The sequence below is a fragment of the Aquila chrysaetos genome, unplaced genomic scaffold (genome assembly GCF_900496995.4).
Source record: "Aquila chrysaetos chrysaetos unplaced genomic scaffold, bAquChr1.4, whole genome shotgun sequence".
NCBI classification, from domain to species: Eukaryota; Metazoa; Chordata; class Aves; order Accipitriformes; family Accipitridae; genus Aquila; species Aquila chrysaetos.
Window position 1 is genome coordinate 41,787 of NW_024470385.1, and position 15,231 is coordinate 57,017.

The 15,231-nt window shown below is 44.8% G+C and overlaps 1 protein-coding gene across 5 annotated transcripts in view; it reads left to right on the plus strand.

Moving 5' to 3' along the window:
* The window catches only part of LOC115338029 (meiosis 1 associated protein), a 31,865-nt gene extending 20,212 nt beyond the window's left edge, over nt 1–11,653 (plus strand). For 2 of the 5 annotated variants that reach the window (XM_030006432.2, XM_030006433.2), the window contains 6 exons: nt 5,946–6,119; nt 7,652–7,802; nt 9,004–9,145; nt 9,713–9,919; nt 10,775–10,930; nt 11,231–11,653. In XM_030006432.2, the coding sequence (XP_029862292.1) occupies nt 5,946–6,119; nt 7,652–7,802; nt 9,004–9,145; nt 9,713–9,919; nt 10,775–10,930; nt 11,231–11,371 (971 nt within the window). In that variant the 3' untranslated portion in view covers nt 11,372–11,653. Of the gene's footprint in view, nt 1–5,945; nt 6,120–7,651; nt 7,803–9,003; nt 9,146–9,712; nt 9,920–10,008; nt 10,931–11,230 lie in introns of those variants that run through there. The other 3 variants (XM_030006436.2, XM_030006434.2, XM_030006437.2) reach the window with 3 other exon arrangements.
* The last annotated feature ends 3,578 nt before the right edge of the window (nt 11,654–15,231 follow it).

The following is a 15,231-nucleotide window of genomic DNA, read 5'->3' on the forward strand; positions in this document are numbered from 1 at the left end:
GGCTTCATGTGCAATACAGCTTTATTGAGGGATTAAAAAGAAAAATGCATAGAGTTTATGGGGTTAACACACTCTCAGACACACATATACTCATACTGCTGAACATCACCCTGGGCAATTGACTGGCTGATCAAAAGGTCCTTGGTGTGGGTAGAGGCAACCAGAATCCTTGAAGCGGGTAGTTGGGGCAAGAGAAAAGCAAGCAGAGAGGCAGAAGGGAGGAAGGGAAGGAGAAGCAGGCAGGCCATTTACAGTTTCAATGATCCTACAGAGATAATCCCCTCCTCCCCCTCACCAACTCAAGATCTTGTCCTTTTACAAGATGTTTGGTTTCTAGACAATTTTTAGCCTTTAGTCCTTTCCCCCAGACTACATATTGCACAATGCCAGGAAGAGTTTCTTTCCCAAACCAAGTCAGGTACTTACCCTGTTGATTAGCTGGTTTTTGCCACTGCTACCGCTCTTGCATAGCTGCTGCTTTTCTTTATGCTTAGGGCAGTTTTTCTTGAGCTCTTAAAGTTATATTTCTTCAGTAACCAGTAATTGCACCTCAATCAGTTCTTTGTAGCCCTGCAGCCTCTTGTTTTCCAATCCAGGTCTCCATTTCAGAGGCCTTTACTGCTGACACTTAAACTCCCCATCAACCAGACACACCTGGTACCAATCTCTGGTTCACACAGCAAGTTCTCACAAGTTGATAACGAGCTTAAAAACCTGAGTCCTGATGCCTTGCAAAGTTGGTGTCAGATTTGTTACTAGTAATGACAATATTGTTTTTACTGAGTGACCCGCAACATTGGATGCTGTTGCCTTACCTGTCTCTAGCTGTTCTTCTTTTCTGGTTGCAGTTGCAAATTTCTGGTCAATTGTCAGAGTAGGGGCTCCGAATGTTTAGGTAGATCGCAGATTCCCTTTTGCCCTGTCCCTCGTACACCTGGCCACATGCTTCATTAGTGAAAGAGTGAGTACACCCCAGACTCTGAATGTTATTTTTCCTGGCCCTATCTCTGAAGAACTCTTCCCTTAATCTAACAGTTTTCAGCAGTGAGAATTTAAGCTATAGTAATGAGAAATTCAGAAGCAGAAATTCCTGTTAGCTCCTGTTTTGAACCTTTTTGTTTCAAAGCAAAAGGTGCTGAGCAGACTCTAAATAAACCAGCCAGATGGTGATCAAAAGTCCAGTACCACAGCAGTTCAGTGGTAGAAGCCTGTACATTGCAATGCTGCTATAACTGCAACTTTCATTTCTGTATTTCGTTTTACCTAACTTTTGAATCTGCTCATTTATTTCAGCTCTTTCTATAGGCTAATAAAATGACTGCCAAATAGCAGGAGTTTACACTGGTTTTCCCCATCTGCAGCACAGCACTGACTAGGTGCATCTTGCTACAGATGATGGCTGCTCTCACTGCTGCTTCTGCATCCCACTAATCTGGTGGTAGACCAAATCAAACACTGAGTTGTGTAAACAAGCACTTAGAGGTATATCAGCCCTCTTACTACCCGTTAAAAGCTTCCTGCCCTGAAGGGGCAGTCTCCCTCAACGAGACATAGCTGGTTATTCTGGACTCTGCCTGTTTGAAAACAGAGTCCTCAGGGAGAGTGCTCATCTCTACAGGTAAAACTGCTTGGCTGGAGAAAGGGAGCACCTTCTCTTTCTGACCACCACCATTACCACTAACGTTAATGGTGAGTCCTAAGGAAGAGGATCAAGGTTCTGTCACTCTGACATGACTTTAGAATTAATTTAACATGCCAAAACCACACCAAAACCAGAAGTTACAAAATTGTGGAAGGAGCTGTTGCTTACAGCTCCAAGGCTGAGGTATTCTTTAAAAGCACCAGAAAGAAATCACACTGCCTTCAAGACTAATCTATTACATCAAGAGACTCTGAAACCCCTTACCATATCCTGGATACTAGGGCAAGGCACCAGCAGAAACATGACCATATGGGAAGAGGGCAGTATTTTGGGTGGCTGCAAATGCTGGCTTCTCAAGTGAGGAGGATTATTGTCAGGACTTTGCATCAAGCTGGTGCTGCACAGAACCCTGCGAGAAAGCCTTGGAAAACTAGACACCACAGAACAGGAGATGGATGCTGTGTGCCTCTCAGTCACAAGACTGCTTTAGAGCATGCAAAACCCCACCATATTGTTTTTAAAAATGAAGTTGTGTAGCCCTTTCACCCAATAAATGGAATGAAAACATAAATGGGGACACAAAGGCCACTGAAATTTCAGATGATGAAATTCTAATTTTCTGAGTCTTCTACTTACAAGAAGACTCAGATGATGTATTTGCTGCCTAAGAGGAGCACCGAGGAATGGACAGTCCAAATAATTTGAAAAAGGAGCCCAACTGATTTGTGAAGAGGTTTTTTAACCTGTTGGAGCTCCTTTCCTCTGTTTCTGGAAAAAAAAAATTGTATTAGAAAAAAATTACAGTAAATAACATTGAAGTTGCAAGATCTAGCATGCAGGAAGTGCAAGAATTAGTGCTATGTTCAACTGCAGCCCATCCCCCACTACAAAACAAATATTGTGATGTAGCACTTACTTAATTATGAGGTTCATCCCACCGTGGATATTTCTTCCATTAGTTTGTTTAATGGCTGTTTGAACCTACTTACACGTTTAATATCCAGAGCGTTGCTGTGATATTGCATCCCACATTTATATTTGTAGCACATCGAAAAATCATCTCTTTTTAAATCCTCTGCCTGAGAAATTCATTTTGTGCTCTCTCCATCTCAGCTTATTGGAAACAAACAACAGTTTCCAATTTATTTTCTTCTGTTATTGTTTTATATAGCTCTACTACAGAGCTCAGAGATCTTAAAATGTTGTGAATCTGATTAGCCTGAAAAAATTTAACCTATTTGTAAGGCTTTGGTAAATTGCTCTCAAAATCTCTTCTGACATGCTCTAGGGCTTTAATGTTAGATTGCTAGAGTTTGAGCTCTCTTCTTGGTTGGCCTGATCATCCTCTTTTTGAAGTCTTAACAGTTAAGAGCCTCCATATGTACCAATGAGAGTGGAAATATTTTCTGACTGGGTTTCATGAAAAGTCTTTGTACCATTGTAGGCTTCTGTCTCTTTCTGCTGTTCCAGCTGCTGGACCTCATGTCTGCTTTCTAAGGATCAGTTAGCTGTGTCCTGCTAGCCAAACTTCCTCAAAGTTCTTTCATCTCACTGTTCCAAATTTTCAAAAGGCACAGTTTAAATCTGGTCCCCAAATCAGGAGGTTCTCCTGTCCAATGCATCTTTTGACCAGACCACACACTGATTTTTTTATTCAACCATTCTGGGTATTACTTTCAAAACAGCCTTCCTGTCAGGCAGGGGGGTTGGTAGGAGGCAGCTGTCACTGGCATCTCTCCCCTTTCTCTTGTATGGATGTTTCTTGGGCATGAAGGGTCTGAGTGCCTCCATATCGGACTTCTGACATTCACTGCAGTAATCCTTACATGTTCTTCCCTAAGCCCAACATTCTGCTTCTCCAGAACCTTCTGATAAAACATACTTAAAATCAAGGTTTTGTTTCTCTCCTGACTTAATATCCACAACTCCTGATTTCAAGAAGGACAACAGGAACATGTTTTCCTAGCTTCACCCATCTTTCATAAATACATCTACCATCTGTCTGTAATGACTGATCTGGACCTTGGTAGAATAGACCAGGGTGGTCTGGTGTTTCATCTTTCTTTCCCGGTTAGCGTGGATGCATTAATCTTTTCTTTTAACAGGCTGCATGTCATATTTCCTTTGGGAGATAACTCGCTTGGCCATTACACAACTGGAGTAAGGGATTTTTTTGTTTTGTCTTTTAAATACTGACAAACTTCAAGAATATGACCTAATTTTGTTCCCTTCATAACATGGGGGTACAGTTTTATTAGATTTCTGAATCAAGCCCACAGTTTCTGGAGAATCAAAAACCTTGAAAGACATCTAGTTTTGAGGTAGAGAAATAAGGTGGAGAAGTCTGTTATAGAACAGCAACAGCCACCCATTAGCATGAATGCCAAGTTTGGAAGCAATAGAAATGTGGACTGACTAACAATGAAGAGCTGTAGCTCTTGATTACTACTAGATTATTTTTTTTTCACCCAAGGACCCAAGTTTTCTTACTGGCAGACTCCTTGAAAGGAAGTAACAGGTAAATACTCAAGAATAACATTAGTGCAGTCAGGCAGTTCTTTTGCATGCAACAGTAGTGCTGAGTTTTATCCTCTCCAAACCTCAAAAACAAGCCAATAATCTCTTTCATTATGCGTGGTTACACTATTTAAGGTGACACAAAAGTGAAATTTTAAGCCCAGTTTGCAAAAATGTTTACAGTATGAGTTAGGTAGTGGTGAACATCATATGTGTATTTAAACCAAACTATTAATTTAGTGACCTTCAAAATAACACAGACTAAATACATTAGGAAAAGGTGGAAAAAAAAGAATAAACTTACTGGAAATCCCATGCAGGATGTGGGATTTCCAAGAATGGCTGATGCTGAAACATGGAGTGATTGAATAGGAAATAAACCTTTGCCTTTACTACATTTTAATAGCACAACATACTTCTCTTAAATGACATTTTGAAAAGCATCACAAAATCTTGCTTTCAAAATGGAGTAAGTATCGTAACAGCTTGCTACATGAACTGAAAACATTTACTAGGCAATCTGCTTCACTGAAGAAACTGGCAACAGCTAACAAAATTGTTTCAGCAAATATAGCAACAGATGTTATATTGCTTGAGAACTACTATCATGGTGTGATAGGGAAAACCAATCCCATGCTCTCTGATGCTTGTAACACAGTTGTTTTAAGCCTTTGATGACAAAACTGAGATTATTGGACATATATACCTATATATAAAAGCCATACCACAGGAAAACAGTTAAATTAAGAATTAAGGAGCTGGGAACTATGTTTATAAATCATGTCTATGTTTAGATCTTCTGTGACCTTCTATGTTTATGAGATAACTGGAATAAATGCATGTTTGATTTTTTTTTTTTTTTTTTTTTTTTTTTAGATAAAAGGATGTTTGGAAGCTCTAAGACATGGTTAACAATTATGACTTGGTATTCAGGGCATACTGGAAAGAAAGAAATTGCCAAAACTTCCAGGAACAACTAAAGTTGTAATTTCATGTACTGTATAAGCCATTGTTACTGAAAGAGACAGTCCTAAATCCCTCCCTTCCATTCCATTCCTTCATCAAAACTGTTCGATATCAGGAAACTGGTCTGGGCTTACACTACCCTGAGAAAAGAAAAACTGAGCGTGTTTTCACTTAACTTGCAACTCTGTTGCTATAGGGTCTATCATCTCTTTTTGTCTTTAAAGAAATCCTGTACATCTGCAGACCATTTTTGTGAGCAACAAACCTATATTGAGATATAGCTATTGGAATTAAATACTTAGCTTTTCTCCCTCCTCCTGCCGCAACACTCTAAGGAATTTTGGAAGTGAAATTTACGGACATAAGACAAATTCTAATTAATGAACGTGAGGAAAAAACAGGGTTTGGGGCACATTTGTGCAGTTGTTCCCTGTCTCTATGAAGCAGTTGTCTTTGGCAAATGTCAGATAACACAGAAACAGCCTTGTTGAACTGGGCTTGTTAAATGGCTGGTCAAGGCTGGAAGTTTCTATTTATGCAAGAAAAAAATACCTATAGTGTTGAATAAGATGCTGAATGTTGTATTCAAGACAGACACTTGCACTGGGGAAGCCACAGACAACAAGCTGGAGGTTTAGCCATTAGGGAGGTGGCAGCTGTGACACTTGGCTCAAGCTTTCAGTGAGACATGTCACTTGTTTATATGTCTTATGTGAAAGCACTTGAGGGATTAAGGAGCTATAGTGTAGTGGAAAATGCAAAACAATGTTCTTTTCTGTGGTTGAAAATATTTGTGCTTTTTCACCATTTTTTCCTGCAGACATTGCAATCCTGGGAATGGACATTGATGTGCAAACCATAGAGGACAATGTCATCAGCTTGGAGATGTTGTTTAAAACATGGCTACATGTCTATGGCACAGAGAGAGAACACCTCCATCTCCTCCTTCCATCAGGAGGCTTCAGTCACGCCACTGCAACCAAGACCACCCTAAGTATTTCATTTTATCTCCCCCCTCTGCAGGGAGCTCCTAAATCCCACAGCCTTAAAGATTACCCAGGCCTGTCCTATGAGCGTATTCCCTCACATTTAGAGACCCAAGTAACATCTCTGGGTAACTTTGAAAGCTGTCTGGAGTTTCTGTTGTCTCAGGCTGAGAGGGGCCATCTGCTTAGGATACTTCTAGGTTGCTGCCATGTCCTATGGCTGTTGATGCTGTAATTCATTTCCATTCCACAGCAAAAATGTGCCCTGAAGAATATGTGTATTTATAGCCACTTAGTCAAGGTAAAAGGGCCCTTACTTGCTGAGAGCCAAGGACCTTCTGGCTCAGTTGTATAGCCCTAAAAATTGTGTTCCTTGTGTTTGATACTAAAAGTCTGTGCCAGAGCTGCACTTAAATAAAGGCTGTCTTACAAAGGGACTTGGCCTGTATTTATATCTATTGATTTAGCCCTAAAATAGCTAATGTTCTAGCTGGAGCTGCCAACAGTTATAATAATGCATGGGAAAATTTATAAGGAATCTGTAATTTTTTTTTTCCTTTACTAGTCTAAGTCCAAACCCCTAATTGATCCTTGGGGTGGGCACTGAAAACGCCAACAGCTACAGCAGACATAGGTGTTTCCCATAAGTTGTTAACTGTATTGTCACCATTGCACTGCCATGGGAATCTGCTCATGCAGTTACAGCAATCCCCTTTCCATGCCTCTCCAATATGGTACTATATGCCACTCCAATATGGTACTCATGTGCAGCTTCCCATTGCCATCACAGCAGAAGCACACTTGTTTTCTTTGGGTGATCCACAGGCCAGTTCCAGACTGGAAGCAAAGCTCATAGAGAGTTGCTGGTGGCTTTTACAGATATGCCCCACAGCAAGCAGATCAGAAAGCCTGGTGTGACTTTTTATTTCTGTAGTAGCTACCATAACAGTCTCCATACCAGCACAGGCAATTATGATACTTTGTTAAAGGCGGATTTTCTTTCATCCTAACATTGAATTTCATACTTGATGCATTGTCTTATTATAGCTAGCAAGACAAACCAAGTTACACTGCAGTCAGTTTTTTTCACCTTCCTGCACTCAAGAAATCTGTAGAAGGCCAGAGAAATTGTATGCAGCTATATAATCATATTATACCAGTGTTAGTGTCATCAGTGTGCTGGGTTTCTCCACAAACACAGACTGAAAAGCTGGCAGGAAATCTGTGGCCCTGAACCCAGTGTGGCATTGGGAAACAAGCTTCTGCTCCCACTACAGCTGGCCACTCATTGCCAAAACTGGAACTTGCCTGCCCAGTTACCAACCAATCATTGTTTCATGAACATGCCGAGCATGTGGTATTTCCCCTTGTGTGTAAAATGGGCATAGATTGTTGCCCTGTGTCACAGGCTTCAGCATTATTCTTCCCTTAATAGTTGTTGTTGCTAGAAAACATTAACTTAGTGTTTGTGAGTGCTTTGAGCATGTCATGTGCTAAACATTGCCGTTTCCAGCAATCTAAACCAATCTCCTTCTCCTAGTGTGCCTGAAGTGCGATTTGCAGGAGAGATTGCTCGACCCAGCTCTACTTTCTGGGACGGTTGATGGCACCATGAGAGCAGCAGATTTGAATTCACCCTGCCAGATGGCAGCCTGGCCAGCTACAGTGCTGTATAAACTCCAGGTTGTAAAGTAAGTGTTGTTATGTGCTTTGCGCTTGGTAACTGGAAGGCTGGCATAATAGCAGCCTTCACTCTTTCTGTGCAATTTCAACTAAGTCCTAGTAGCATCACCATACTGGTGATGGTGGCGGACTTGAGCTGGAAGACTCAAAGTGCTAGTGAGCAAAATTCTGATGTAAGATACCCTCAACCCCCGTAACTCTTAGTGTCATGGAACAGTACATCCCACACATGCAGACAGGAGTGCAGAGTCAAAAATGGTGTTACCATGACACTAGCACTTTATGACTGTAACACCATAGATGTTATTCATGCAACAGTTTTTTCCCTCCAGTGTGAAGTTCTGTAGATTGCAGCCATTGCTCCATATGTAATTCTGCTGTTCTCTCACTACCTAATGAGGCCACAGCAATTAATTGGATGTCAGAGCCTGAGCTAACTAGTTAACTAGTAGTAAAAAAGCAAGCAAAGCCTCACAGTGCTGTGTGACTTCATGTTCTTCGCTTTCCCATCAGCAGTCTGTGGCTGGTAAGCACCGAGCATAACAAGAAGAGTGATGCTCTCTAGTGTCTTTTCTGAGGTTTATTTATAGGAAAAATGTTGTGTAATGTCTGAACTGTACAGTTGTTCTTAAAATGATTCTCATCCTGTCAGTAGCTGAAGAGCGCTCAGTAACTGTGCATAGATGGCCCACAGCCAAAGCACTGAAGCTACTTAATAATGCCCTGTCGTGAAGCAGAAGTGTGCTATGGACAGGCAATGTCAACCACTGTAAAGTCTGTAGTGGTGTTTGTGGTGGGATGTTGGCTCTGTGCAGGAGTAGAGCACATGTCAGTTTAAGTGAAGGATAATGATCCAGTAAAAATCACTTAGGAAGACATGTAATTGCCTGGGTGAGTTATTGCCCAAGAGGCCAGATTAACAATCTGTTTTGTATACAAAATGCATGAAGATTGGATTTGCTTCTTGGCATGCTCTTGTCAACGCAGATACAAGGGAATCTGGAAATGAGCAAGAAAGTCTCTTCACTGCAATTGCGCTTTTCTGCAAAGTTTCATAGTAACAGGCCACAGCAATACAGACATTAAATGCTTGTAGCAGTATTGCAGCTGATAACTGCCATAGCCACTTGAGCTAGTCATCTCCTGGTAGAGTCTTCTTGCTGGTTTCATGTTGGCTGTGCTTCACTAACATGAGCTGTGTATTTACAGGGCTCTGAAGTCTGAAGGGGTCTGCGAGTCTGTAGTGTATGGCCTGCCCTTCATCATCAAGCCCACAAGCTGCTGGCAGCTAGACTGGGATGAACTGGAGATAAACCAGCACAGCTTCCATGCTCTATGTCATAGTCTTCTGGTGAGTGTGTGAAAATTGCAGTATCATGGGGAGGCATTGCCATAGAAAGGGATAGTTAGTGCACATCTGGTAAGATCTGTCTACCCTGCACCAGAAAACATGTTTCAAAAGCTGCAGCTTCATCTCATGGGCCAGAGTTGGTCTTGTAAATCCTTCCAGGCAATGCATCCACTGGAAAGACACTACAGCACATCAAACCTTAGAGAAGATTCTCTAGCTTATCAGAAATCCAGTGTTTGGAGGTATGAAGTCCAAAAGTCAGGGTTGGAATTAGATGTGCATCTTTAACTGTGAAAATAATTAACCAAGGCTTGGGATGTGAAGGACTTTCCATTACTGGCAAGTTGTAAAGCAAAATTGAATGTTTTTCTTAAGAATTGTCTTACATTCAATTAAAAAAACCCTAAACAAACAACATACTATCCTCAACCATAATGCAGAATAGTGTTCTTATTCTAATGTGTATGAATGTCTCTGCTCCTGAACTCTGCAGCCCCTACACTGAAAAGTGCTGAGGGAAGTGGCTATTGCCCATTGTTCACATCGGTTTTGGCTTTTGCCATTTAGAAAAGGAAGTGGATGCTTTTGGCCAAACGTGAGCCACAGAACACTAGTCCAAACTGGAACATCATGATGCATTCCTACTACATCATTGTCCCTTCTGACTCCGCCACTCTACTTGTCAAAGCAGTCGCCATCAGAGAGCTCTTGCTGCCGTCAACCTTCCCAGCCCTCCTTGCTGAACATCCTGAGAGAGTGCATGGCCCTATAGAGGTAAGTCATTGACAGCCCTGCACAAATCTGTGGAAAGGATCCCAGTTGTACAAGCAAGGATCAGGCTAATGATCAGTCTTTATGCACAGAACATGCAGCTGCTGCTGAAGATAAATCTATCATCTCCCTCATTGCTGGGGAACATGGATCTCCTCAGACTGCAGAGAGAAGTGCTTTAGGTGTAAGATAAATCACTACATAAAGTGTCTCTGTTTCTTCCAATAGATACAGGCTTCTGATTTCCTGTTGTGCATCCTTATGTTCTTCTCGGTTGTCTGCCTCTGCTTCAGGTGATGCCAGGAAGGGCAGAGCCCTCACTATAGGTCTTAGCAGATGAACAGAGGAGGAAACAGCTGTGAAGATGTCTAGTGACAGCTGGAATATGATGGAGCACTCCAAAACTTCTTCCCAGCAGCCAATATATCCTACAGCTTTCTTGGACAGCAAATGGCTGTCCTTTGGAGCAATGTTGCATGTCTGTTGGGGGGAGGGGGAAGGGGCCTTATGAAGCAGAGAGTTGAGGGTGATGGGGCCCAGAAAGGGTGCTCCAGCTTGTTGGCTGATTCTGGGCATGGGGGAGGATAGGAGTGCATCCTGCAAGGGAATGCTTAAATCAATTTTAGACCTGGCTGCAGATGCCTCTTGCTCTATACACTGCTAAGAGTGGTCCTTGTGGGTAGCAGCACAACCAGAGATCCCTTCTCCCATCACTGCAAGGTACCATGGAGGGTCTGTAACACTCATCTCTGCAAAAAAAGCCCTCGACACTAAAAACCACAAAAAACCCCAATCAAACCCCACAGCCTCTACCTGTCACATGTCATAGCCACTAGGTTCTTTCTTCTCTCTGAGCAGAGTGCCCTGAACAGCTTGGAAGTGGAAGTTGCTTATAACCCCTTGCACCTAAAAAGCAACCTGTACAAGTATCTGAAGAGTATGTTGTACAAACCTCTGCACAGGCAGCAGGCCCAGCCCAGGGACCAGCGACCAGAGCGGCATCAACCCAAGCAGGTGTGTCTCTTGCCTTTGACTAGCCTAGATAGTCTCTGTTCTGCCCTTCTGGTCTGCTTCCCGCAGAAGGGCTGAGGGCAGCTCCCTGATACCCTAGCAGTACAGGGAAGGCAGCGTATGGCAGGGGCAACATTCACTTGCAGCTGGCAGAGCAGAGGGATAGGCATAGCATAAGCTCATGCAGTCGAGGAGAGGGATACTGAACAGCTGGCCCATGCAGACACAGTTGGACAGTGTGCTGTTGGACAAGCCGGTGCCTCCTTCCACAAGATGCATTCATATTTTGTCCCTGTATTGCAGCAACAGAGCAGAGCCAAAGCCACAGTGGCACCCCTTCTGATGGCTCCTTCTCCGGTCCAAGTGTTCAGACCAGCAGCAGTGAGGAAAGATTCCTGTGAGCGCTCCCTGCTCCCCAAAGAGTATGACGAGTTCCTGCAGTGAACCCCAGGACACTGCTTGAGCCTGCTCACGTGCAGTCATGGCTTGGCTTCTTGCTTGGCTGCCAAGCCTCACACACTGGGCTGGAAGTGGTCAGGCAAGACACTAAGCTTGGCCTTGGTCAGACGGGCACTTCCCATTGTTTGTTCCTCGTTGTTTTATGGGTTTGTTAGTCACCAAGTCAGTCTGCAGGAAGCCTGCTACTCTGGGGCCTTCTGTCCAGAGATTCAGCTATCCCCTACAACACCCCATATTTCCCATTCTTGTCAGCACAAATCACCATCACGCCTCACATTTTGGTTTCTGAGACTAGGCTAGTACAGGCCACAAACCACGGATTGCTGTCAGTGGGTGCAGAAAAGCTGCAAGCAGGGCGGTGAGGAATTCAGACAGCTAGATAAAGTAGGCAGTAACATGAGGCTGACCTCATCCTGCAGGAGCAGGTTCAGCAGGATGTTTGAATAGACATAAAACAGGGCTTTTGAATTTAATATTAAAGCCCAGAATGCTGCCCTCCTGAGAGCAGCACTACCCAGGATGATGCTGATTTGCTTGCTTCCGTAACTGGTCCCACTGCCCAACTCCTACACAGTGACAGCTCACTGTAGCTGGAGAAGCTGCAGCACAGCACCATTCTCCCAGCCAACTGCTGCTTGGATGCTCTCCTCCTTATGGCCCGCCTGTGCCTATGGGGATGTTCTGCAAGCCAACACGGCAAGTACTTTTTGGCAGGGTTCAGAAGATGGGGGGAGGTGGCTTGGAACTTTCCAGAGAGCTTCTGCCCAGTGCTTGCACAGATACTAGCTTGTTTTTCAGTGCAGACATAGGACAGCAGCCCCTGACAGTGCAGGAGCTGAGGGCAGCTTGACTGAGCCAAGGTAGGGTGGTCTTATTGGGCTTCCTGGATGCCAAGCACCAGCAGGGATTTGTGTTCTACTTACTTTGTTCTGACAAGCTGTTTCAAAATAAAGTTATCCACCATAATGTCCACTTACTGCCTGTAGTTTATAATGTGCACTGTATGCAGCAATCCCAGCACTGACCTGTACTTCCTGAGAAACAGCTGCAGTTGACCAAGGGCACGATGTGAACTCCGTGCTCCTCAGGGCACTGCTACAGCAGGAGAGCAGAGCCATCAGAGCCATCTCTTTTCCCCGGGATCCCAGCTCAGTAAAAGGCTCTGCTAGCCACACAGGGCATGGACCTACCCTTCCCATGCCCTGGCAGCACTCCATGCCTGGCAGAAGGCTGCATCTCAGGCAGCTGTTTGGGGCAAGATGTCAAGGGCAGGTACCTTGAGGACAGGGCAGACACCCCTGCAGGCACAGGGATACAGGTTTGTTAGGGTGTGCAAGCTGGTGGCTAACCCCTGCTTGTCTCTAACAAGCTCACAGCATGAGGAACTGGGGAAGGAGCAGTAGCAAAGGGCAGTAAGGCACACACAAATGGGATGACAGGGGATTAGCTTGACTGAACTGATGATGCAGGTGGAAATTACTTTGGCAACCATATCATAAATACCAAACTGGGGTACAAAGTCAACAAAACACTTTGACAATGGGAAGGGGTAAACAAACAGGGGCTTGTGATTTATTGCTGATACAAGGAAGCTGCTAAAGGGGAAACTTGGGAAGAGGGAAAAGGGGGCATAAGAGGAAGCAGATCACAAAATTGGGGCTGTTTGGGGGTCCCTGTTGAAAAGCCCTCCACCTGATCACCACAGTGTGAAGCAGGGCAACAACTGTGCTATTGCTCTGACCAACTCTTGCCAGCCAGAGTAAACTTGGGTGCTTTCCCTAATGACAGCATGAAAACAGATATCCTGGCAGAACAGTTGTCTCATGCCTGTACCACGCTAGGCCCTAACAGGGAGGAGGTAGCAGTTATAAAAGGACATATCTTTCAGAACAGGAAACAGAAAAAGGTAGCCCCAAGGGGAAGAGGTTCATTGGGCTTTGAGCAGCTCCCAGGTAATTTTCTCCTGGTAAAAACTGCCACCTGGCCTACAGAGACCAAGGCTTCTACATCTGTTGCATCCCAGCTGTGGCTTCTAGACTGGTACTCTGACATTTCTCAGCTAATCTGGGGCACATGCTTTTAGCAGAGAACAGGAGGCACCCAGGCTGTCCTCCCATGAGGAAGCCTGATATCCAAAGGACTTCCCATGCACTACCCAGTCTGGCCCACAGCACCTGGACTGGGCAGAAGCATAGATAGATGCTCGTCCAGGACCATTTCTGCACTGTGATAAATGGGCAGAGTGAGCAGCCAAGCATAAGCCACCCATCCCCAAGCACCTCAGCAAAGCCTTGTTCAGGACCGGCTGCTAGGATGCCATTTTCCAAGTACACAGACTGAATTCAGCCATGACCACTGTGATGTGCCATGGCTGTGTTTGAGCTGCACCCAGGTGCTTTACTGTTCAACACATGGAAATTAGTTGTAAGGAGACAGTGGAAGTGAGGCAAAGGAAAGGGAAAGAAGGAGGGCCATGAAGATGATCAGGGGGCTGGAGCACCTCTCCTATGACAACAGGCTGAGAGAGTTGGGTTTTTTCAGCCTGGAGAAGAGAAGGCTCTGGGGAGACCTTACAGCAGCCTGCCAGTACCTAAAGGGGGCCTACAGGAAAGCTGGAGAGGGACTTTTTACAAGGGCAAGTAGTGGTAGGACAAGGGGTAATGGCTTTAAACTGAAAGAGGGTAGATTTAGATTAGATGTAAGGAAGAAATTCTTCACTGTGAGCATGGTGAGGCACTGGAGCAGGTTGCCGGGAGAGACTGTGGATGCCCCATCCCTGGAAGTGTTCAAGGCCAGGTTGGATGGGGCTTTGAGCAACCTGGTCTAGTGGAAGGCATCCCTGCCCGTGGCAGGGGGGGTGGAACTAGATGATCTTTAAGGTCCCTTCCAACCCAAACCATTCTAGGATTCTACAAAGGCAGACAGAAGAAATCCTAATCTAGGCAGAAAGATCATCTCCTGGTCCTGAAGTCAGGGTTCATTGCAGACTTTTGCTTTGGCAACAGGAAGGCTGTGACGAGTCAAAGGCTTGCTCTGCATTTACCTTATTTCTTATGCTTTCCCAAAGCATCTATTACACCCTGAACTGCTGCCAGAAAGGAGGTAAGGTGAAGCACAGAGCAGCAGTCTGAGCAAGACGACAGTCTGGCTCCACACTGAGCCAGAACAGAATGGACCGTCTGTCCTGATCAGTAGAGACTAAGAGCCTTCCCTGCTGCACGCACATCTCTGTCATGTGGCAGGGTGTATAAATAAAGCAGGCCACACGTAGGAGCGTTCCTCCTGTCTTGTGCACTTATGTCTTAGTCCCAAGTCAGCTGTTACGAGAGATGATGTCATTGCTGAAGCAAGAAAAATAAATATCCTTTCCTCTCAGCCAAGAGGAGTGCAGGGCTATGCAGGGACCACTGGTCTGGTACAGATGCTGGAGCATTTTCCTTCCTCACCGTCACCCTCTTTAGTGAAAGCTGGGTCAGCTACTTTGCGTGTCCGCCACACTCAGCTCCGCAGGACAGAGCGGACACAGTGCACTGAGATACAGTGACCGCAGTGATGGAGATGCACACGCACCCATGGCTGTACAGAAGGGAGAGCCTGGGGGCTCTGCTCCTGGGAGGCTGCTCTTTTTTTAAGTCTTAGTCATTTAAGACTTAGAGCCTCACACTGGAGTCACAAGCAAGGATTACGGGCAGGTGGCCTGGGCCCCCTGCTAAGCAATGCCCAGAGCTCTCCTCTGGAGCAGGTGGGCAGAACTGCTCTTGGGATGCATACATGGGCCTGCCATGGAGAGGAACACAAGCACGGGACCACCCAGCAGCCAACCATGAGAAGCAGATGCCTGCTGC